This window comes from Equus quagga, chromosome 2 (genome assembly GCF_021613505.1).
Source record: "Equus quagga isolate Etosha38 chromosome 2, UCLA_HA_Equagga_1.0, whole genome shotgun sequence".
Classification (NCBI taxonomy): Eukaryota; Metazoa; Chordata; class Mammalia; order Perissodactyla; family Equidae; genus Equus; species Equus quagga.
Genome location: NC_060268.1, coordinates 155,764,824 through 155,786,644, shown reverse-complemented (window position 1 = coordinate 155,786,644; position 21,821 = coordinate 155,764,824). Strand labels below are relative to the sequence as shown.

Genomic DNA, 21,821 nt, shown 5'->3' with positions numbered 1-21,821 from the left:
CTGTCCTCTCAGGAACACCTTGGGATAGGAGTAAAACCCAAGTGTGCCTGCCATTCTTTCAGCTTCTTACACCAGTACCCTAAAGGATCCTGTCCGCAAAGTTCAACGCCTAGCTCTCTGAGACTGTCTTGGTTTGGAAAGCCCCATGTTTACTCTTGGACTTTCTCTGGGTGCTTGGGAGCAGTGGAACAGCAGATGTCTCTTGGTTCAGGGGGTGACAAGTTGTCCTCCACTTCCCACCCCATCCTGCCTCAGCAGCCCCTAGAAGACATCCGGGCACTCTCTTGGAACCGGCAAGTTCAACACATTCTGTCTTCTGCTCACCCCAGCGGCAAGGCAGTTGTGTGGGACCTCAGGAAGAATGAACCTATCCTCAAAGTCAGTGATCACAGCAAAAGGGTGAGTCGTAGAGGCAGAATTCAGGCTTGGACTCTGGCTTCTCTCTCATTTGTAGCCATTGGAACTGCTCTTTCCCTGGCCAGGGTTCTGCTTTTCGTTGTTGCCCAGGTGGATTCAGCCCCTTAGCAGATTTCCTATTGAGAGTGAAAGCTTAGGGAAGCTAAACAGAGCTGATCTGGAGGCTCTGTTTATTCAGGGTCCTTACTTATTCAGGGTCATCAGTTATTCCTTGATGGCTGTGATGTTCCGAGTCACATAGGAGAGACCCAAAATCTACCCTCAGAGTAGTCCCCTTACAACTGGGCAGAAAAGGTTCATAACCGAAAGAGTCAGGTTACATCACCCATTGGGGTCTGCTTTGTTCACAGATGCACTGCTCAGGACTGGCCTGGCACCCAGACATAGCCACCCAGTTGGTGCTGTGCTCGGAAGATGATCATCTCCCAGTGATTCAGCTGTGGGACTTGCGTTTTGCCTCCTCACCCCTGAAGGTGCTGGAGAGCCACAGCAGGTAGCATCTCAAACTCCATCCACATCCTTGGTGGAGGGTGAGGAAGGGAGTGCATAACTGACCTGGGTAGGAGGCAGTTATGCCTCACTTTAGTTACCAAACATCCTTTCTGGCTTTAAAGCCATCCCAGTGAACACACAGTCACCCAGTCCTACCTCCAACCCCAACCAAGAAGAGTCCTTTAGACCCAGAAGTTATGGAGAAGAGCCTGAGATTCCATCTAACTTCTAGAGATGTGAGTGGGGAAGGGGTCATGAGAAATATTGGAGCCAGTGTTTAGTCCCCCTGGGACAGTGCCCACGCTCTGATCTGAGGATAATGCTCATTTCTTTAGATGATAAAGTTGCTTCCTCCAAGACTTATTCTTAATAAAATAACCTTGGCTCCTGTCTATCCTGTGAATAGGCCTGCCTCTGAAGCTGTAGCTCTTGGGTCGACAGCTGAGAAAGCAGCCCCATGGTCTGTTCTTTCTGACTAAAGGGCCATTTTGCCTTTATTACCTCCTTGCAGACTTGTGAGAATTAGGTCCTCACTGCCCTCCCGGCCTAAAAGCACCCAAAGGGATAGTTGTTTGCCTGATTCATAGTCCCCACTGTACTATCAGGAAAAAGAAGCAGGCCATCCTGCAGTGACTTTTGGGAGGCAGAGTGGTAGAGTGTGTAGTGCGCAGGCTCTGGGGTTTGACTTGGGTTCTGGCTGTGACTGCTGAAAGTTACTCGATGTTTCAAAGCCTCATTTTCCTCATTTGTAAAATGAAATTGGAATGCTTATTTTATAGGGATGAGATTTATCCCAGATATATAAGGCACCCTTTTATAGGCATTCAACAAATGTTAGTTCCTCTTTCTTCCCTTTTTAGGGGGATCTTGTCAGTGTCATGGAGCCAGGCTGATGCTGAGCTGCTGCTCAGTAGTGCCAAAGATAATCAGATCTTATGCTGGAACCTGGGGAGCAGTGAGGTAGGCTGGCCCTCCTATGGGCCTGCTGGGAAGGGAGATGAGCGGGTAGAGGAATCCCGACTGCAGCTCTGTGTTCTGGGTTGCCTTACCTAAGTCAGAGTTTCCTTAATGGTTGTGTTCCCTCATGTTAGGTGGTATATAAGCTACCCACACAGAATAGCTGGTGCTTTGATGTCCAGTGGTGCCCTCGAGACCCTCCAGTGTTCTCTGCTGCCTCCTTTGACGGCTGGATCAGTTTGTACTCTGTGATGGGTAGGAGCTGGGACGTCCAGCAGATGAGACAAGCTGACAAGGTTTGAAGGGCTAGGTGGAGAATGCTGGAGGGAAGGGGCTGTCTCTGTTTGGAGGCAGAGAGGACATATGGCCTTGGAAAAGTGGGGACTACTGGAGACTGGGAGGCCCGGGCCCTGGATTTGGGAGAGTAGCCCATCTTCCTGGGAGGATGTCAGTTTCTGCCACAATACAAAGGAAACCTTCACCTGGACTCTTTTTTTTCCCCCCATGTTTTCATTTACGTTTTTTTAATTGAGGTAACATTGTTTATAACATTATATAGATTTCAGGTATACATTATAATTCAACTTCTGTATATACTACGTTGTGTTCACCACCAAAAGTCTCAGAATTTCCGTCTTACACTGTACAAATGACCCCCTTTACCCATTTCATCCTACCCCCTTCCCCTTGGGTAACTACCAATCTGTTCTCTGTATCTGTGCATTTGTTTGTTTGTTTATCTTCCACATATGAGTGAAATTATATTTGTCTTTCTCCATCTGACTTATTTCATTTAGCGTAATACCATCAAAGTCCATCCATATTGTTGTAAATTTTATTTTTGGATGTTCCCTGTGGTATTTCAGGGACACTGGACTCCATGCTGGGACCATTATTTTGGAAGTATGAACTGTCTTACCACCTTCTCCTATAGATCCATTTTGTATCACACTCTATAGACCTTGGATGCAGTAGACTTCCCAAGAGTTCTGTCCTCACTAGCAGTCCCATCCCCATCTCCTAGAATATGGGAGTCCTGCCTTCGTGGGCCAAATTGAGTCTCTCATGGATTCCTCCCAAAATGGAGTTTGTAGGTAGAGTTACTGGCTAAACCATCGCTTCCAGCTGGTGATGCAGGTGTCCTTTTACTCTCAGATCTCTTCTTCCTTCAGCAAAGGCCAGCCTCTCCCACCATTGCAGGTGCCAGAGCAAGTAGCTCAAGCATCATTGATACCTCCCTTGAAAAGACCCCCCAAATGGATGAGAAGGCCAACAGGAGTTTCATTTGCTGTAAGTGTAGTGTGTGTGTGTCTATGTGTTCGTTAAGCCTACTGTGTGCGCAGCATGGAGCTATGTTCTGTAGGAGATTTATTCCCACTGCCTGTGTCTCAGATCAGGTCCTACTTAACGCTCAAGCAGAGAGTTACGATAGCTTCCCTCACTACCCCTTCACTCTGCCTGCTGCGCCAGTCTCGTCTAAAAGGAATTGATTGCTGTAGACTTCTTGGTTATGGAGAACAGCCTGAGGTTCCACCTAGTTTTTCTTTCGCTCTTACATGTCTGGACTGGTAGTGTATGGGTTAGAATACAGAGCAGGAAGGAAGAAAATGCAGATTCCATCCTGTCACTCCTCTGTTAAAAACCTTTGACCCTCATTGGCTTATAGGCTCAAGGCCAAATATACACAAGGCCCCATTTACCTTTCAAGTTTCTATCCTCATGTGTTCCCTATGCTCTGGTTACATATGACACCTTTCTGTTCCACAGATAATTCATCAACTCTGCTGCCTCTGCCTGTACCCTACCCTTCACCTTCTCTCCTGGGCCAGTGAATCATACTGAAGCCTTTCAATGTTCCTCACTTAAATACCACTCCCTGCATGATGCCCATCTTCAACCCAAGTCAAACGTACCCTCACTTCCGTAATCTCACAGATTTATACTCCTGTAATGATACATTCTTTTTTTTTTTTTTAAAGATTGGCACCTAGGCTAATAACTGTTGCCAATCTTCCTTTTTTTTTTAAGGATTGGCACCTGGGCTAACAGCTGTTGCCAACCTTTTTTTTTTTTTTTTTCTGCTTTATTTCCCAAACCGCCCCCACCCCGGTACGTAGTTGTATATCTTAGTTGCAGGTCCTTCTAGTTGTGGGATGTGGGACGCCGCCTCAACGTGGCCTGACGAGCGGTGCCATGTCCACGCCCAGGATCCGAACCCTGGGCCACCGCAGCGGAGCGCGCGAACTTAACCACTCGGCCATGGAGCCGGCCCCAATACATTCTAACTCTACTAAAGTTATTCATATACATGTCTGGATACCCCACTAAGTAATAGACTCCTTGAGGATAGGGACTTCTTGTTATTTTTATCCCTAAAGCAGTGCTTCCCAAACTTTAATGTGCACACAAATCACCTGAGGTCTTATTAAAATTCAGGTTCTGGTTTGTTCGGTCTCGGGTAGGGCCAAAGATTCTGCTGGTCCAACAAGTTCCCAGGTGATGCCCTTGCTGCTGGTCTGAGTGAGGAGTAGCAAGGCCCTAGAGCACCTAGCTCAATGGTTTAAATATTAGATTTGAATTAAAAATGGATGTGTATGGGGCCGGCCCAGTGGCGCAGCAGTTAAGTGTGCACGTTTTGCTTCGGCGGCCTGGAGTTCCCCAGTTCAGATCCCTGGTAGAGACGTGGCACTACTTGGCAAGCCATGCTGTGGCAGGCATCCCACATATAAAGTAGAGGAAGATGGGCACGGATGTTAGCTCAGGGCCAGTCTTCCTCAGCAAAAAGAGGAGGATTGGCAGCAGATGTTAGCTCAGGGCTAATCTTCCTCAAAAAAAAAGATAAAAACGGATGTATAAAAGTAGAGGTTCTTGTTTTCAGAGTCAGTAGTTTTATTAGGGAGGTAAGACCAGTGCACTGAAAAGGAAGTGAGGTTAAGAATTCTGAGGTCAAGAGACCTGAGTTCCTACTATAACTCTGTCACTTATTGGCTAGGTAACCTTGGGCAAGTCACTTGCCTCAGGACTTCAGTATTCTTATCTGTAAAATAGGGATAGAAATACCTGCTCAGCTTATGTTAGTGAGTTGGCATGAACCTCAAATAAGAATATATGTTGGCACTTTGTAAAACTATCAAGTACTATACAAATCAGAAGTTAAGATGGTTTTATTTAGCACTAATCTCGTGTAGATTTTGTGCTATAGGAGTCAAGAGAAGAATTCTGACGGGGAAAGTTCATTAAGGAGGGGGTCTTAGGAAGGGAAGTAGTGAATGGTGGGGGAGTAAAGCAGTGGTTATCAACCACGCTGCAATTGGAATAACCTGAAGAACTTTAAAAAATACTGATGCCTGGTGTCACCCCCAGAGGTTCTGATATATTGTCTGGGCTACAGCCTGGCGGCTTTGGATAGCTCCCCAGGTGGTTTTTCGTGTGCAGCCAACGGGGAGTACTGCTGGAGTAAAGGAACTTTGCTCAGGTCTGCTTTTGTGCCAGATGCTTTATATAAAGTACCTAATTTGGTGAAGAGGATGCTCAGGTGAGGGTGTTGTGATGGGTAAAGGCACAGACACGGGCACTTTGGGGCTGTGGAGAGATCACATAAATGAGCCTGGAGAGAAATGCTGGAGAGGCAGATCTGGTCCTGATTTTGGAGGATTTTGTGCATTACAGTCAGAGGAGCTTAAGCTCTCTCCTGTGGCCTTGTGAAAACATAAGCTCCTGAGTAGCAGCAGGTATAGGGTGGTAGTCTAAGGCTTGGATTGGAGGAGGAAGACCGAGAGGCTAGCAACCTATTCCAGTAATCTAGGTATACTAGCACTGGGAATGGGACAGGGAAGGGACCTGTGTAAGAGACATTGAACAAGATAAGGCTTTGTTGTTGCTTGGCTAAAGAGTCTGTGATAATGCCAAGGTGTTTAGTCCGGGTGACTTGGAGAATGGTGGTACCAGGGCAGGTGAGGGGAAGATGAGTACCATGTGCTGCAGTTTAGCACCAAAAATGCAGAGGTGGTTTTGGTATAGGAACGCATTCCGTACTCAATTCCTGATCCTATTCCACCCCCAGGAGTTCTCTTATTATTGATTTCCAATACTAGGGTCAACCAATAGATAGCCTTTCCTGTGATCCTGACTTGGTGTTAATTTTTAACTTGAAGGTATGACCTTACCCATCTTGTTTTTCCTTACCAGTTTGGGGGGAAGCTGGTTACCTTTGGCCTCCTCAACACACTGGCCCATCAGGTGCCACAGCCTTGCCTCCACCTCGTCTTCATCAGTCAAGTCACCACAGAATCTGAATTCCTGATGCGGTCAGCTGAGCTGCAGGAGGCCCTGGGATCAGGAAATCTCCTGAATTATTGTCAGAACAAGGTCCAACGAGCATCACTGCAAAGCGAAAAGATGCTCTGGCAGTTCCTGAAAGTAAGAAGCCTGAAGCCTGGCTACTCAGAAGTGTTTCGCCAAAGCTGGGTATTCCAACCACTTTCAACTCCAGGAGATGCATGGCCACACTGTGACCCAGACTTCAGAGGCTCTAACCCCTATTAGGTTTTTTCCTACATGACACCCACCCTGTAGACACAAAATCTTCACCCTTTACCAGAGGCTCAGAGACCATTCACAGCTAGGGAACCTGAGGAGTGCAAGTGACTTTTTGCCTTTGTTGCTACTCTTGGCGATGTCCTGGCTACTTTACCAGAGCCAAGGTGGAGGCTTTCACAGTACCATGCCAAAGGGCAGATAAGGTGGTAGGAAAGGAGAAGAAGGGAAAAAGATTGGCTGGAAGAGTACATTGTCATGAAAAGGCTTTGAGTTTGTTTCAAGTCACACAAGGCAAGTCATTGTGGTGGGACTCAGTGCTCTACTCTGGAAGCATGGCTTCAGTTCCAGTGCTAATTTAATTTCAAGTTGCTTATGACACCAGGAGGAGAGCTATACTTGTCAGAGGAAATGGGCAAATGAGAGGAGAGGAGTGAAGGAAGAAAGAGAAATAACTGATTGGACAGGCAGTGAGAGGATTATTCAAATCTTTGGGATTGTAGGAAAGAATAAAACAAGAAGGACAAACTCTGTCCCTGTGTGGTCTAAGAAGGACTTGGGGGTCTTTGCTTCAAACATAGTGGGACTTTATGAAGGTAGACACCAGGAATCTGGAAAAGAGAAAAGGATTTGAGAAAGATCATCAGCTATAGAGTGAAGCTAGAAAAAGGTGTGGGAAGAGTAAGAAATGATGCTTTTGTTATAAGCAGGATACAGGTAATAGTCCTGGAATAGAGGGAGTCATCAGGAGTTCGGCCTTTACTTTGCTGAACAAAGGAGGCAGCGGTGCCCATAGGACAGAGGGGAGTCTGGTCGAAAAGCTACCTAAGAGCTGTCCGTCATGATGGTCTTGAAGCTAAATGTGGATGAACATCTCCAAAAGAAGAGTGTGGAAGAAGGAGGGAGCCCTGAGAGACTATGAGAAAGATGGTAGTCAGAATTCATGGTTCTGTGTAGGATAAATGAAGAGCCCAGGCCAGCTAACCCAGATTAGGGTAGGGCTTCTTGAAGGCTCAGCCGTCAGGATCTGCAACACTGAGTGGGTAGGCTGACTTTGTTTACTATATCCATGCAGCTTCCACCAGCAGTCTTTTCAATGAGACATTTAGAATCACAAGACCACTGTAGGCTCTCTTGGCATCAGTATCCTCAGAAGGATATGGGACGGGAACCACAGCTTGTCAGCAGGGCAGCATCAGGTGGTTCTCTTCTGTGAGAGTCCTTGCAGCAGTTCAGAGTTCTCTCCATCAGTTCCCCAGATGACAGCTCAGGTGCAAGGAGATGAGATGTACATCAGGCAGGTGCATAAGTTGCCCTGGCCCAGAAGCCTTACGCCCTCAAGGGGCAATATCTCTTGTACCAACTCCAAAAGCATAGCTTCTAGAGTCCCTGCAAGGGATCTGTTCAATTACAAGAGTCCTTGCAATCAGGGAAGCCTAGAGCATGGTGTCCACATGGATCATAGTTTAGATAGTTCCAGTCTAGATCAAATTTACCAGTCACAAGCAGTGTTGCCTAGAAACATAGCTGACACTTTACTCTTATCAAGTTACCAGGATAACAGATTTAGGAAGTCAACTGAAGGTCCAATTCTCATGCAGAAGGGGAAAAGGGCTTTATTAACACTATGCCCACAGCCCAGCGGGACTCAGATCTGGGGAGAAAAGGGAAGAGATGATGTTGGCCTCAGTAGGGCACTTCTGGTAGTACAAAGAACTATGTTTGAGGGTACACTGGCACAGATGACCAGCTGGTGTAGGAGAGGGTCATTCACACTCATTTAATGGAGACTTCTGTGTTCTGCGGTTCCTTAGGTGACCTTAGAGCAAGACTCTAGAATTAAATTCCTGAAGCTATTGGGATACAGTAAAGATGAGCTTCAAAAGAAGGTAAGCTGCTTTCACATCAGACACATGTGCTTGATGCAGAGAAGAAGAGAATCCTGCCACTGGAAACCATCTCAGAATACCTCTTCCTGGGCTTTATTAATGTGTATACAGACATTTTACCTCCTGGAGTTAGGCTTTTTACCAGGAAAATAGCTCAAATATCTTAGAGAGTCCAGTTGGTAGGGTATGGAAGTGGGAAGAAAGCATAAAGCTTGTTTGACCTCGTGCTGGGAAGTGTGTTACTCATAGGTCTTTCCCTGCAGGTGGCCACATGGTTGAAGAGTGACATGGGGCTGGCTGAGAGTCCTCAGCCCAAGGGAGATGACCACAGCAGTAACAGACAACAGGCCTTCCACAGCCAGGTGTGGTAAGAACCCAGCCAGCTGGACCTAGGGTAGCCCAGGAGACCTACCTTTTGGGCATCTTCCCCTCCCTGGCCCTTTGCTTTGCTCTCATGCGGTGCTCAGCTTCTGTAGAAGTCTTCAAACTCCTCACTCTCTTGGAGCCACTGTGAGACACAGAGTTCATAAGCTTTTCAGCTGGAGTGGAGCTGTATTTTAACCATGAACTAGAGCCCTTCCCAAACCTTACCTGGTTATTCTTTTAGCTTTACCCATTGAGGGCCAAATAGTAGAGCTCCCAGGGAGAACTACTAAGCCAGCTCTCTGTCTTCAGGGTTCATTTCTTAAGTAGCCACCTCTGCCCTTCCTTGAACAGGCCTCCAGACACACCACGGAAGAAGCCTCTGCCTCCTCAACCTTCTTTGATGAGCTGATCCCTCAGATCTTGACTCCATGGGCGATCCCCATCACAGAAGGTAGCCTGACCCTGAGGGAGAGAAACCCTCTGTGTAGGAGTAGGTGGGATCAGAGTTTTCGGACTTGAGGACATTTCCTTCTTGTCCCCTGCCTCCTGCCTCCCTCCCATCATCACAAATACTGGGTGATTCTGTTACCAGTTAGAGCTCTCTCTGGCTGTAGATTTTCTTGGATGGGTCCTTCCTATGGAAGGCCCTCTACCAAGATATTTTTTCTGTCCTTCTGTACTCTTGCTTAAAGGACTGTGACCCTGTTCTGGCTGAGCTGCACACATCACACCTGTGATACTGCCACTTGAGTCTCTCCCTCATCTTGGGTCCTGTCCTTACATAGTTATCACTGGACTTGAGCACCCCAGGACACCCCACTACATTTTGTTTTGAGGAATGAAACTTGGGAATTTGTTTGGGGCAAGGGAGGCTGAGTGATACAGAGATATAGGAGGTGTTCTCTGGGCTCTGCAGGAGACAGGAAGCTAGGGTCCGAGGGCAGGCTAATATGGAGGGGATGCCTCTGCCTGCAGACACTGATGGACTTCTGAGCCAGGCTCTCCTGCTTGGAGAACTGGGCCTTGCTGTGGAGCTGTGTCTGAAGGAAGAGCGCTTTGCTGATGCCATCATCCTGGCCCAGGCTGGGGGTGCAGATCTGTTGAAGCAAACTCAGGAGTACTACTTGGCCAAGAAGAAAACCAGAATCTCCTCGGTAACTGCCCACCATGCAGGGGAGGAGGGGAGGCCTTTACTTGGACCTTGTCAGGTGGATGCCCACACCTTGGGACTAGTGTTTAGAGGATCTGCCTGTCTCTCTCTCTTTCCACTCTAACCACCCCTACCTCTCCCCGAGCCCCTAGTCAGTGGTCTAACAGGAAGCCTGCTCATGAGTGAAATTTTTTTTAGCATATCCCTGTGTGTGACTCCTGCTGCCTGTGCTGGATGGATGGTTGATGGCCTCCTGCCCCCTTTGCCCATTACAGCTTCTAGCCTGTGTTGTGCAGAAGAATTGGAAGGATATGGTGTGTGCCTGTAGCCTGCAGAACTGGAGAGAGGCACTGGCCTTGCTACTGACATACTCAGGGCCAGAGAAATTCCCTGAGCTTTGTGGTAAGTGGCCCTAGGCTTCAGGATGGAGTGATGTGACTCCAGCATGGAGTTAATGGGCACCCTGAGGGGAGAGGTAGAGGAGCAGCCCAAGCTCTGGGAGGCCAGGTCATGTCGTCAGGGCCAAGGTCTGGCTCAGCTCAGAAGCAGGGACACAGTGCATGCCCCTTCTTTCCATAGGGATCATTTGTTTTCCTGTTTTTCTTGTCACATCTTGATGCAAGAGCTTTGCCCTTCACTGTAGAGCAGAGTTAGCCTCAGTTGCGCAACACCGCTGTGGTTACTTGTCCCGTAGCTCGTGGTCCTCCACCTATTTCCAAACAGGAGGAAGAGGAGGAGCACAGGGAACCTGTGACATTAAAGACGTTTCCATCTCTCTACAGACATGCTGGGTACTCGCATGGAGCAGGAAGGCAACAGAGCACTAACTTCTGAAGCCACACTCTGTTATGTGTGCTCAGGGAGTGTGGAGCGGCTGGTGGAGTGCTGGGCCAAATGCCACCCGGCTTCATCCCCCATGGCTCTACAGGTATCCCTTCTCTGTGGAGCCCCGGTCCCTCCATACAAGACCTTTAAGAGAGGCTAGTAGTGGGAATGTGCAGGGACATCAGAGGTGAGTCTTCTGGGTACCCAGGCTGAAATCAGGGTATTAGGGAAGAGAGAAGGACCCTCAGTGTCTGGGACCTTCTCCTAGGGATAAGCTATCACCTCCTTCCCTCCTTCTCAGTTGGGGAAGACTGAGCGGCAGCTGCTTAGGTATTAATCTTCATAATTTTTTCCCACTTCAGATTTGGTTACACAAGTTTATTCTATATTTGAGTAATTGTCAGGCCCTGGGCCTTCTATTAGCTGCTATGAAAGCTTCTGTGGATCTAAATTATAACAGATACTCACTCTGCAGGTGACCAGAGAAGGTGGGGGTCACAGACTTATGGGGAGACAAAGTCACACATGAAACAATAGTATAACAGAGTCTGAAACTGATGATGTACTAACAGAAAGGGTAAAGAAAGCAAAAAAAGAGGCAGAGATGTACGAGATTCTAAGATCCAGATGGGCCTGGTCGAGCCCAATGCTAGCAGCTTGGGAAGGGAGGCCAAGTGGCCCTTCTCTAACTGTCATGTCTCTTGTATATCCTTGCCTGCTGCCTCCACATGGCTATGGCCAGGTGCCCTCATACCCACAGTGGGAAGTCCCTGGGTGAGCTTCCTGGGCTTAGAGAGCAGGATGTGCTTTGAAGAGGGCTGACTGCCTTCGTCCTTGTTCCTATAGGACTTGATGGAGAAGGTGATGGTCCTTAACAGGAGCTTGGAGCTACTACGGGGTCCTAATGGGGTGAACCCGGGCCCTGCCACAACCTACAGAGTCACTCAGTATGCCACCTTCCTGGCAGCTCAGGGCAGCCTGGCTACTGCTATGAGCTACCTACCTAGTGACTGTGCTCAGGTGAGTGGGGCCATGTGGAGAGAGCAAACCATTTCATTCAGTCGTCTAACACTGGCTGAGCACTTCCATGTTCCAAGCACTATGCTAAATGCTGAAGCTCTGAGGATAAATAAGATTTAGTCTTGCAGGAAGCTCACAATCTCTTGGGGGAAAAGCAGACGTTAGTAATTTATAGTGCCATAGCCGAAGCTTTTACCAAATGCGGTGGGACTCCAGTGAAGGGGCTGGTTTTGCCTGGAGAAGTCGAGGAAGGCTTTGCAGTGGGTAAAACAGTTGAGCTGGACCTTCAAAGACAAATAGCTTCCCCACAGATGTAGGGCATTCTGGGTAGAAAGAACAGTAAGAAGGGAGGCTTGGCAGGGCTTAGGGACCTTTGAGCCGTCTAAGGTGGTTAGATTGTAGAGACTCAGCTGAAGGTTGAATGCTATGTGGGGCCAGGCTCGGAAGAGAGTATGATTGCTTGTTTTAGTTTTGCTTAACACAGTTCTTCTGTATTATAACTTTTATAGCTACCAGTTCAGCAGCTGAGAGATCGACTTTTTCATGCCCAGGGTTCTGGTGTCCCAGGCCAACAATCTCCTCCTTTCCCCTTCCCCCGGGTTGTTGTGGGAGCTACCCTTCACTCCAAAGAGACACCGTCTTACAGATCAGAATTCCAACCTTCTCACCAGGTAAGGCCTTGTTCATTTATTCAAAAATACTTACCAAGTGTCTACTAGGCCTGGTTCTAGGCACTAGGAATATATCAGTGAACAAAAATGATGAAAACTCCTGCCTTCATACAGCAAAAACTCAGTTATTTTTCTAACAACTCTTTATTGAACAACTGCTAGGCTCTTAGAACAGAAAGGTGCACAAACCATGATCTTTGCCCTTAATTAGCCCTTAAATAGATATGTAAAAAATAATTACAGTAGAATTCATAGATGCCATGATTGGGGTTAAGGTGTCATGAGATCACACAGAAGAAAACATTTTACTCTGGGGGGCAGGGGAAGTTTAGGGAATATTCAGATTAGGGAATATTCAGAATGAGTATGATGAAGCTGGGGTAACAGGTAGGAGTTAGATCAGGAAGGACCTGGCATTCTGTGCTCAAGAGCTCAGACTTGACCCTGAAGGTGGTCAGGAGCTATTGAATGGTCTTATGCAGCAGAAGGGCTAGCTGTGTGTCTAGGAAGGGCAAGGTTGGATGCAGTTAGGAGGCTAGAGCAAGAGATAATGAGGACATGAATGACCTAAAGCTGGAGAGTGAGGTTGGATTTAAGATATTTAGTAGGTAGAATTGACAGAAATTGGCGATGGTTTCAATGAGTGTGTGAAGTGGTGGGACTGACCTCCAGGTTCCTGGCCATAGTCCCCAGATGGGCAGGGTGCTGTTAACTTATGTTAACTCGTAACACCAGGAGCCTACTAGAGGGGCTAGGGAACAAAATCCTAGGGAGATTGTAGATAGAGGTATCAGGAAGAAGCTCTGATGATTCAACCTGTTCCACTTTTAATTCCCACTCTAATTTTCTCTCGTCCCTCCCCCACCTTCCCCCTCCCTCTCCCTCCCTCATCTCCCTTCTCCTTCCCTTCTCTCTCTCTCTCCCCCTTCTCCCTCTCTCTTTTCTATTTTGAAATAATTATAGATTCACAGGAAGATGCAAAGAACTGTACTGGGAAGTCTCATGCATCCCAACTCCATCCTACCCCATGCCAATGTCCCAGACAATCACAGTACAATATCAAAACCAAGAAATTGACATAGTGTAGATTCAGACTTCACCAGTTTTACATATTCTCCTGTGTGTGTGTTTGTGTGTATAGCTATGTAAGAATTTGTCTTTTCATCCTTTTAACAGGGTCCTTCACAGAGCAAAAATTTTAAATTTTATAAGGTCCAATTTATAAAGTTTTCCTTGCATGGATTTTTTTTTTTTTTTATGAGGGGGTCGAGGTAGCGCAGGTCCTCCGGCTCCAGAGAACTGCTGTGCTCAGGGAATCTTGATGTTCCCCTCTTCCTGGTCATCCTTGACATCTCTGCCTGTATTAACTTGAGTGGAAAAGAGAGTCTTGGGGGAGGGGGGGAAATTGAGAAAGAAAATGCGTGTGCTTGGTTCCTCCACTCCTTCCCCCATCCCCGACCAGGGCACGCGCCTAAGTGCAAATGGGTGCAAAGCCTCCTGGCTGTGTAGAGAGAATGCTTGCAAGCATTCTCCAGAGCCAGGTGTGCTTGCACAAACGTGTGTGCATCTGTGATTTTATGTGCGTGCAGACATGCATGTGCACTATTGCCTTGCATGGATTTTAATTTTCATGTTTTTGTCATATAGATCCTGACATGTTTTGTTCAATTCAAACCTAAGTATTTAATTTTCTTGAGTAATTTGAAGTCAGATGGTGTTGCATTTTTAATTTTGGTTTCCACTTGTTCATTGTCAGTTATAGAAATGCAATTGATTTTTGTGTGTTCATCTCATATCCTTTGACCTTTCAGTGTTCAGAAATGAGTTTCCTGAACTCATTTATTAGTTCTAGGATTTCTGTATGGATTCCTTGGGATTTTCTATGTAGACAGCCATATTGTTTGCAAATAGAGACAGTTTTATTTCTTTTTTTCCAATCTCTATGTGTTTAATTACTTTCTCTAGCCTTGTTGTGGTACTAAAATAAGAATGGTGAGAATGAAAACCCTTGCCTTGTTTCCAATCTAAGGGGGGAAATTTCAATCTTTTGCCATTAAGTATGATATTAGCTCTAGGCTTTTTCTAGCCGTTCTTTATGAGGCTGAGGAAGTTTTTCCTTCTGTTCCTAGTGTACTGAATCATGAATCAGGGGTGAATTTTGTCAGATGTTTTTTCTGCATCATTTTATATGATCAAATGATTTTTCTTCTTTAGCCTGTTGATATGGTAGATTACACTGATTGATTTTTAAATATATGAAACCAATCTTGTATGATCTGGTATAAATCCCACTTGGTTGTAGTATATTATTTTTTATATACACTGTTGGATTTGATTTGCTGAAATTTTGCTGAGGATTTTTGTGTCTAAGTTTGTGAGAAATATTGGTCTGTAGTTTTATTTTGTGCTGTCTTTGTCTGGTGCTGCCATCAGGGTAGTACTGACCTCATAAAGTGACTTAGGAAATGTTCCTTCTTCTGTTTTCTGAAAGAGGTTGTCTAAACTTTGTGTTAATTCTTTGAGTGTTGGTAAAATTCTCTAGTGAAACTATCTGGACCTAGAGATTTCTTTTGAGGAAAGCTTTTTAATTACTAATTTAATTCCTTTAATAGTTATAGGACTAATCAGGTTATCTAATTTTGGCTGAGTTTTGGTAGTTTTTGGTTCTTGAGGAATTGGTCCATTTCTTCTAAGTTGTCAAATTTAGGAATGTAAAGTTATTTGTGGTTTTTATTTATTATCTTTTTAATGGCTGCAGGGTCTGTTGTAATATTCCCTGTTTCATCCTTGATCTTGATGACTTGTGTCTTCTCTCTTTGTCAGTCTTTATAGAGATTTATCAATTTTGTTGATTTTCTTTTTGAAGAACTAGCTTTTTGTTTCATTTTCTCTACTGTTTTTCTATTTTCAATTACTTACCTTTTTTTTCCTTTCCAAGTGCTGACCCTTTTTTCTCTTCACAGGTTCTAGCTCCATCTCAAAGGCCAAGGATTTTCACACCTCAGTCATCACTAGTGATGCCCTTGACACCTTCCCATCCTAGCTCTTATCAGGGCTCCAGAATGCAGAATATAAGTGACTACAGGGTACCTGGGCCCCAGGCAGCCCAGCCTTTGCCCCTGGGCCCTAGGGTAAGGCCTGGTGAGTGACTGAATGAAGGTCTGTCTGGGAAGAGCACAGAGTAAAACAGTTGGCATGGCCAGCTTGGATTTGGGAAGCGCTATATCTATCTAGTGAGAGGAGCTTGGAATTTGAAGTCTGAATTCCCAGTACTATTACTTACTGGCTTTATCCTGTGGGCAATATACTTAGCCACTCTGTTTCTTTTGAAAAATGAGAGTAGTTGTTATGTTGGTCATTTTAACCCCACAGGATTGTTTTGAGGGTCTAATAAGGAATATAGTTAAAACTACTTTGTGAATGATGGATCTCCACACACATGTATTAATCATTTATTATTATTAGAGTTTCTTTTTTATTGCTGCCCTGTTCCTCCCTGATATGCTCTGAGTCTCTCCCACATTGAAGTTTGGTGGCAAATGACCTGTTTCTGTTCCACTTCAGCTTTATCTCAGCCACAGCTGTTAAGAGGTCAAAGGGCACAAGATCTTAACCCCATGGGATTCCCTGGAACATGGCCTCTTCCGGGTCCACCTCCTCCTGTAGCACCCCCAGACATCATGCAGCCTGGCTCTGCCTCTCTGCCTGAGACTCCTCGACTGATCCCTCTGCTTCCTGTGAGACCACCAGGTCTCAGCCCTGTGAGCTCCCAACCCCCAGTCCCTCCTGTCAGCTTTCCTGTGGCACACCCTCCAGGAGGGCCAGGAGCTCCATGCTCTAGCACCCTCCCAACCACTGGCATCTTGACTCCTTATCCAGGTCAGTCTTCCTTCCATGGCTTCCCTCGTCTAGGTCATTGCCTGTCTCTCCTCCCCTCCCCACTACTACCTTGGGAGTCTCTTCCTCAAGCCAATGAACTGGGGCCCCTTGGGTTGCAGAATGTCAACTGAGTGTATGGCTGGTCTGCAGAGGGAGGTGTGATGGACTCCAACTGAAATAATTTTGCTGTCCTTCAGACCAAAAATTTCCAGTGTTCCTGACTATGCCCCTAAGACCTCTATCTTTGTACTATACAGGACCTCAAGATTCCTTGAAAAATTCTCCAGCTCCCAGGGGAAATCTCCAGAGGAAAAAGGTCAGTGCATCTCTCCCCGCCCACCCCCTCATACATTCACCAATGGCTCGCATTCTAGTTCCCTGCAGAATGCAGCCCAGTCCTTCCCATTCTCAGGCTGCACTCTGTCCTCTCTCTTTCTCCACTCATTGTCTTCCCTTCGGTCCCCTCCTCTTCCCTTCTTACATACATATACCAGTCTCCCCACTTCCCAGTTCCCCACTTACTCTTCTGTCCCCTTGTTCACTTGTAATCTCTGCCACTCCCTCAAACCAGGGCCTAAAGAGTCTCTCAGCTCAGACTCACGTGCCGTTCTTTCTCTCTCTTTAGTTACCAGAGACATTTATGCCCCCAGCACCAATTACAGCTCCAGTTATGTGCCTCGTCCCTCAGCCACAAGGAGTCCTTTCTTCCCAGCCCCCTGTTGCTGGTATGGGCCATGCTCCCCCTGGAACGCCAGGAGAACTCAGCCTGCAGGTGACAAGAACAATGTGCTCCCCTCCCTTGGAAACCTCTGGCCTTCCTTGGGTGTGGAAGAGCAGGGAGCATGAGGATGGGCCTCATTCCTCAGGGTGGAGGCCGACTCTGAGCTGAAGGAGATGTGTGGAGGGGCAGATACCGAGTGTCCCTGCTGCAGAGGAGAGAGCCCCTCTCCGCCACTCTGCTGTGCTCTAGTGGGAGCAATGTGACACTGAGTCACTGAGGACTGGTCCTTAGGGAAGCCGGCTTGCTTGTCTCTCCTATCTCCCTGCTCCTTGTTCAGCAACTTCAGCAACGGCTACCCAAGAAGATAGAAAGGAAGGAGCTGCCCCTAGAGCATCAGCCCTTGAAGACCAGTTTTGAGGCGCTTCTACAACGCTGTTCCCTGTCTGCCACTGACTTAGTAAGTCTGAACGTTCACCACAATGCCCCCCTTACACCCGAGCTGGTTCCAGACCCCTTAGCTATAGCCCTGTTCCTTGTGTGACTCTTTTCTCACTGTCCCTTGACATGCTGTCTGTATCTTACAGTTATTTGATGTCCGTGTGGAGTGGGGGGAGGGGTCATCGCTTCTGAAGTCCAGCTCCTTTGTAGCTGGACCCAATAGTATCAAGACTTAACTCTTGGAAAGGCAGCAGGGAGGACTGGAAGGAGGGTGAAACCAGGAGTAAGGAAACCTGTCATTCATTCACTGGCTGTGCAAGCTTGAGCAGGTCACTTACCCTCTTTGGGCCTCCAGTCCTCCTCTGTGAAATGAAAGAAGTAGCATTAAACCATTCTAGCTCTAATATACTGTGATTCTTTATAGTCCTATGTAGTGTTAATCTTAGTGGCTGGAGTCAGAATCCATTTCCCTCCCTGCAGAAGACAAAACGGAAGCTGGATGAGGCAGCCCGACGTCTGGAATGTCTATATGAGAAGCTCTGCGAGGGGACAGTAAGTGCACTTCACAGTGCTGCTCTGCCTTCTGCCCTTCCACCATCACCCATGGCCAATGGGAGCCCAGAGTCCCCTCCCCTAGGTCTCACTGACCTGAGTTCCCCACCAGATACATACATCTTGTCTGGACTGGGCTCCAGAACTTAAGTCTTCTCTTATCTCTTCCCTGCTGCCAGGGAATGGGCTGGATTGGGCTTACTAACCTAAGGGTCAATCCCTTTACAGCTCTCGCCTCATGTCCTGGCTGGGCTCCACGAGGTTGCCCGATGTGTGGACGCAGGAAGCTTTGAGCAGGGCCTCACAGTGCATGCCCAGGTGGTGGGCTGCAGCAGCTTCAGTGAGGTCTCCAGCTTCATGCCTGTGCTGAAGGCTGTCCTCACCATTGCTCATAAGCTGCATGTGTAAACCAGGCAGCCTCTCTTGCCAGGAGGTCACTTCTACTGTTACTTCACTTCTCCCTGTGGAAAAGGAGAATTTTGGAACAGATTCTGTTTGTTTTTCCCAACCTTCTTCCCTTGCTGCCTGGTATTTGATGCTGTAGGCTTGGCTCCAAACCAGCAGAGGGCCTGCTCTCTGCCCCTGTATGCCTGGCCTGCCAGGAGCTGCCCATGGCTCTCTCAGCCTTTGAGCAGAGTGTAGAGCTAGTTCTTCACTGTCCCTAATACTGCGCTCCTGGATCTGGAGCAGGGTGTCTTCTCCTCCAGGGATATTCTGTTTAAGTGGCTTCTGAGAGGGTGGCAGGATCATTACTTCCAAGTCTACCTCTGCTGTACCCATCTTGTGGGTCTTTTGTTTTTCCCTTTCTGTGGGTTATGAGCCTTACCTTCTCCTTGCCTCTGACTTCATGTTTCCAGGTCCATATTTCTCTGAGCCATGGAGACTAGGATAGATTTGACTGTTGTTTACTCTTTGAACAAGTCGTGGACATGAGGGATGGGTGCTGAGCAAAACTAAGAGAAGGACTTTTGACCCTTTTTAAAGGGAACTTCTCAGCTGCCAGCATTATTAAGGGTGAGCCAAGTTAGGTGGAAGGTGGCAGGGGTGCACTACCAGTGGGGAACAGCTCCCGATTTGACCCGTTTGCGCACTGGCCCAAGGCCTTAGACCATGCATTCTGTGATTATAAGCCCAATTCTGGAAGAGGAACCATATTAAGGAAAGGCTCTCTCCTAGCGCTGTTCCTCAAGGGTTGGAGGCCCTTCTGCCCCTCAGCCCCAGCATTTCTCAGGGCTGCCTTCTCTAGCTGCACCTTTATGGTTGGACGCTGCGTTTGAAGCACAGATGGACTTAATTTGCAATAAAGCTGCTTTGATTTGGTTTCCTGAGTCATCTCCCAGTTATTTTCTCCTCTGGGTCCTATTTTGCCCTTATCTCTCTTCTTCCTAGTCCTCTTTGTTCTTGCTCCCTATACCCTATTAAGGCAGGGGAGAGGCTTGGGGACAAATGGGGAGTCAAGAGAGTTGAAGAAAGGAGGGTGTCACTGAATTAGGCTGCAAGCCTCTCTCCTTGCAACATTTGTGGCCACTCTGCTGTGTGTATGTGTGTGTGTGTGTGTGTGTGTGTGTCTGTCTGTCTGTCTGTCTGTCTGTCTCCATCCGTGCCTGATGTGCAGCTCCAGGGTTTTCCCCACACCACTTCAGGGCACACAAAGAGGCTGGGTGTGAAGCCAGGGGCTACTGTCTCTAATCCTGTTGTAGATCCCATCATGTCTGCAGGCTAGATGTGTGTGTTTGGGAGGAAGGGATTGTTAGGCAGTATTTGTTTGTAAAGCCACTTGCTCTTCAGATAATACTTGCACTAACTTCTATTGATGAAGCAGTGTGAGCCCCAGCAAAGTCCTTTCCCAAAGTGTCTTTGAAGCCAAGAGCCCATTGAAGGGAAGAAAGGCTGGGAGAGGGGATTAGTTTGTTCAGCAGCTGTGAATTTCAGTGGGAGGTTGATGAACTCTGAAGTCTTTGTTTAAATTACAGGGGGGGAGAAAAAAGCCGCTGCTGGAGTGAGAGCCCCACTTGGGGCCCTGAACTAACACAAGGAGAAGTCTGAGCTGCAGGGAGCTGTGTACTGACTGCGAAGACTTTTCCCAAACACTTTCGGAAAGGTGTTGTGAGAAGAGAAGGGGGCGGAGTGAGGGATTAGCATGTGAAATGAAGTTTTCATTGACTCCAGTGGGGGTAGAAGGCTATTTTAATGGCATTTTGTTCTCCTATTTTCTCTTCTTGAGCTCTTTAGAGATATTGTTTTGCTAAGGCAGGCTTTCTTCCCCTTCTTTCCAGTCTGCGGATTGCCTCTATGGGAGCCAACATAAATATTTCTCCTCTAGGAATGCAGGTTAATTAAAAGGAAATGAATGAGTGGAAGCATCCAATCCAGACCCACAATAGGCGAGTGCCCTGGCCTGCCCTCCCCTCCCACCACCACCAGCACCACCAGCGCAGAGCACGACCCTATCTCTGTCTTTGCCCTAACCTGCTGCTAAGGCCAGTCGAGGCTGGGATTCTTTTCAAGAAAAGAAAACCCTGCCTGTGTGTAGGCTCACAGGCCAGGGACAGGAAGGAGACAGTGTTTTGCACCCCCCCACCCCCGCCCAACTAGTGTCCTTGTCACTTCTCAGGACCTCCCTGTTTCTGTCCTCTTGTTGAGACAGATGGGCTCCTAAAGAACACACAAGAGGAGGGAAGCGGCTTGGGTTCCAGTACTCACCCCACAGTAACTTACTAGTTGGTGGAACAAGTCAGACATCTTTCTCAGCATAAGTTAAATCTGTAAAACAAAAGATTTGACTAGCTGACCTCGAAGATGTCTTCCCAAGCAGCCACTCTGGAGTTGTCCACACTTGTAAAGGGGAGCACAGCACTGAAGACTGAGTATAAGAAAGAACCTAAACTCCATGAACACGGGGAAGTCTGTGTGTCGTTCACCAGTCTGTTTCCACTCCAGTGTTTGTTGAATGAATGAATGGATAATGAATAATGCAAGAGCGGGGGAAAAAGCAATACAGATCTAAGATAGCTCAGTAATGTTTTCTTTATAGAACTCGAATCTGATATCAATCATATCCATTTGGGAATACAAAACAAACCTTTGAAAGAACTTTCTGGCAGCATGACGTTTTGAGTGCTGATTGGAGTTATCAAACATGAAGCAGAATAGTTCTCCTACGTTTATGCTGAGAGACCTCCTGGAGAATGCAGCTTTCCTTTACAACATTGTACTTTTATATTTTCTTGCCTTGCCAGATTTTCTTACTGTACACTATCAAGTAATTCTGGCAAGTGGGACAGCCAGGTTAACATATGCTGCTGTTTGATTAGGGATGAAGGGCAAATTGGGAGATTCAGGAGACCCGGATCAAAGCTGAGGGAAGGATCAAAAGGCCTTTTGCTGACAGAGCTGGAAATGAGGCACTAGGAGACCCTCAGGGGAAGTGTGTCCCCTGTAGGGAAGGAAGGGGATCCTCTCTCCTCAGTAAGCGTTAGTAGGACCAGAAGATGTGTACGGATGAGGCCAGTGGTTTGGGGTCCAACCTGGCCACTGTTCCCTTTGGAATATGGGAACCCTTCAACTCTCACAGGTCAGCCCCTAGAGCCTCAGCCCCTGTTACCTACTTGGAGCCGTACTCCTCCGTGCTCTTGCCTACTCTGGGAGAGCTGAGATGAGGTTGTCTAGCATTTGACCTTCTACTCCAGAAGAGCTGCCCGACCCAGGGCTGGCCTAGGGGAAGGGAGCTGCCTGAGAAACTCATGGGGCTACAGAGTGTCCGTCAGGCCTTGGCTCTTCCTTTCCCAGAGCCCAATTTCATCATCAAGTCCCTACCACTCTGCTTCTCTCTGAGAGGAGGAGCAGAAGGCTCATGGCCCATAAGTACAAGCTCTTGGCTACTGAATGGAAGATTTATGTGGGTGATT

General features: G+C 47.3%; 1 protein-coding gene across 5 annotated transcripts in view; it reads left to right on the top strand.

The window, feature by feature from the left end:
- The window catches only part of SEC31B (SEC31 homolog B, COPII coat complex component), a 30,313-nt gene extending 11,079 nt beyond the window's left edge, over window positions 1-19,234 (top strand). For 2 of the 5 annotated variants that reach the window (XM_046654671.1, XM_046654672.1), the window contains 21 exons: window positions 256-399; window positions 768-910; window positions 1,770-1,869; window positions 2,001-2,162; window positions 3,022-3,156; window positions 6,055-6,333; window positions 8,217-8,291; window positions 8,555-8,653; window positions 9,009-9,108; window positions 9,633-9,811; window positions 10,083-10,209; window positions 10,590-10,735; window positions 11,479-11,652; window positions 12,162-12,323; window positions 15,287-15,464; window positions 15,888-16,202; window positions 16,460-16,518; window positions 16,828-16,974; window positions 17,261-17,380; window positions 17,786-17,913; window positions 18,142-19,234. In XM_046654671.1, the coding sequence (XP_046510627.1) occupies window positions 256-399; window positions 768-910; window positions 1,770-1,869; window positions 2,001-2,162; window positions 3,022-3,156; window positions 6,055-6,333; window positions 8,217-8,291; window positions 8,555-8,653; window positions 9,009-9,108; window positions 9,633-9,811; window positions 10,083-10,209; window positions 10,590-10,735; window positions 11,479-11,652; window positions 12,162-12,323; window positions 15,287-15,464; window positions 15,888-16,202; window positions 16,460-16,518; window positions 16,828-16,974; window positions 17,261-17,380; window positions 17,786-17,913; window positions 18,142-18,283 (3,114 nt within the window). In that variant the 3' untranslated portion in view covers window positions 18,284-19,234. The remainder of the gene's footprint in view (window positions 1-255; window positions 400-767; window positions 911-1,769; window positions 1,870-2,000; window positions 2,163-3,021; window positions 3,157-6,054; window positions 6,334-8,216; window positions 8,292-8,554; window positions 8,654-9,008; window positions 9,109-9,632; window positions 9,812-10,082; window positions 10,210-10,589; window positions 10,736-11,478; window positions 11,653-12,161; window positions 12,324-15,286; window positions 15,465-15,887; window positions 16,203-16,459; window positions 16,519-16,827; window positions 16,975-17,260; window positions 17,381-17,785; window positions 17,914-18,141) is intronic. The other 3 variants (XM_046654670.1, XM_046654674.1, XM_046654673.1) reach the window with 3 other exon arrangements.
- The last annotated feature ends 2,587 nt before the right edge of the window (window positions 19,235-21,821 follow it).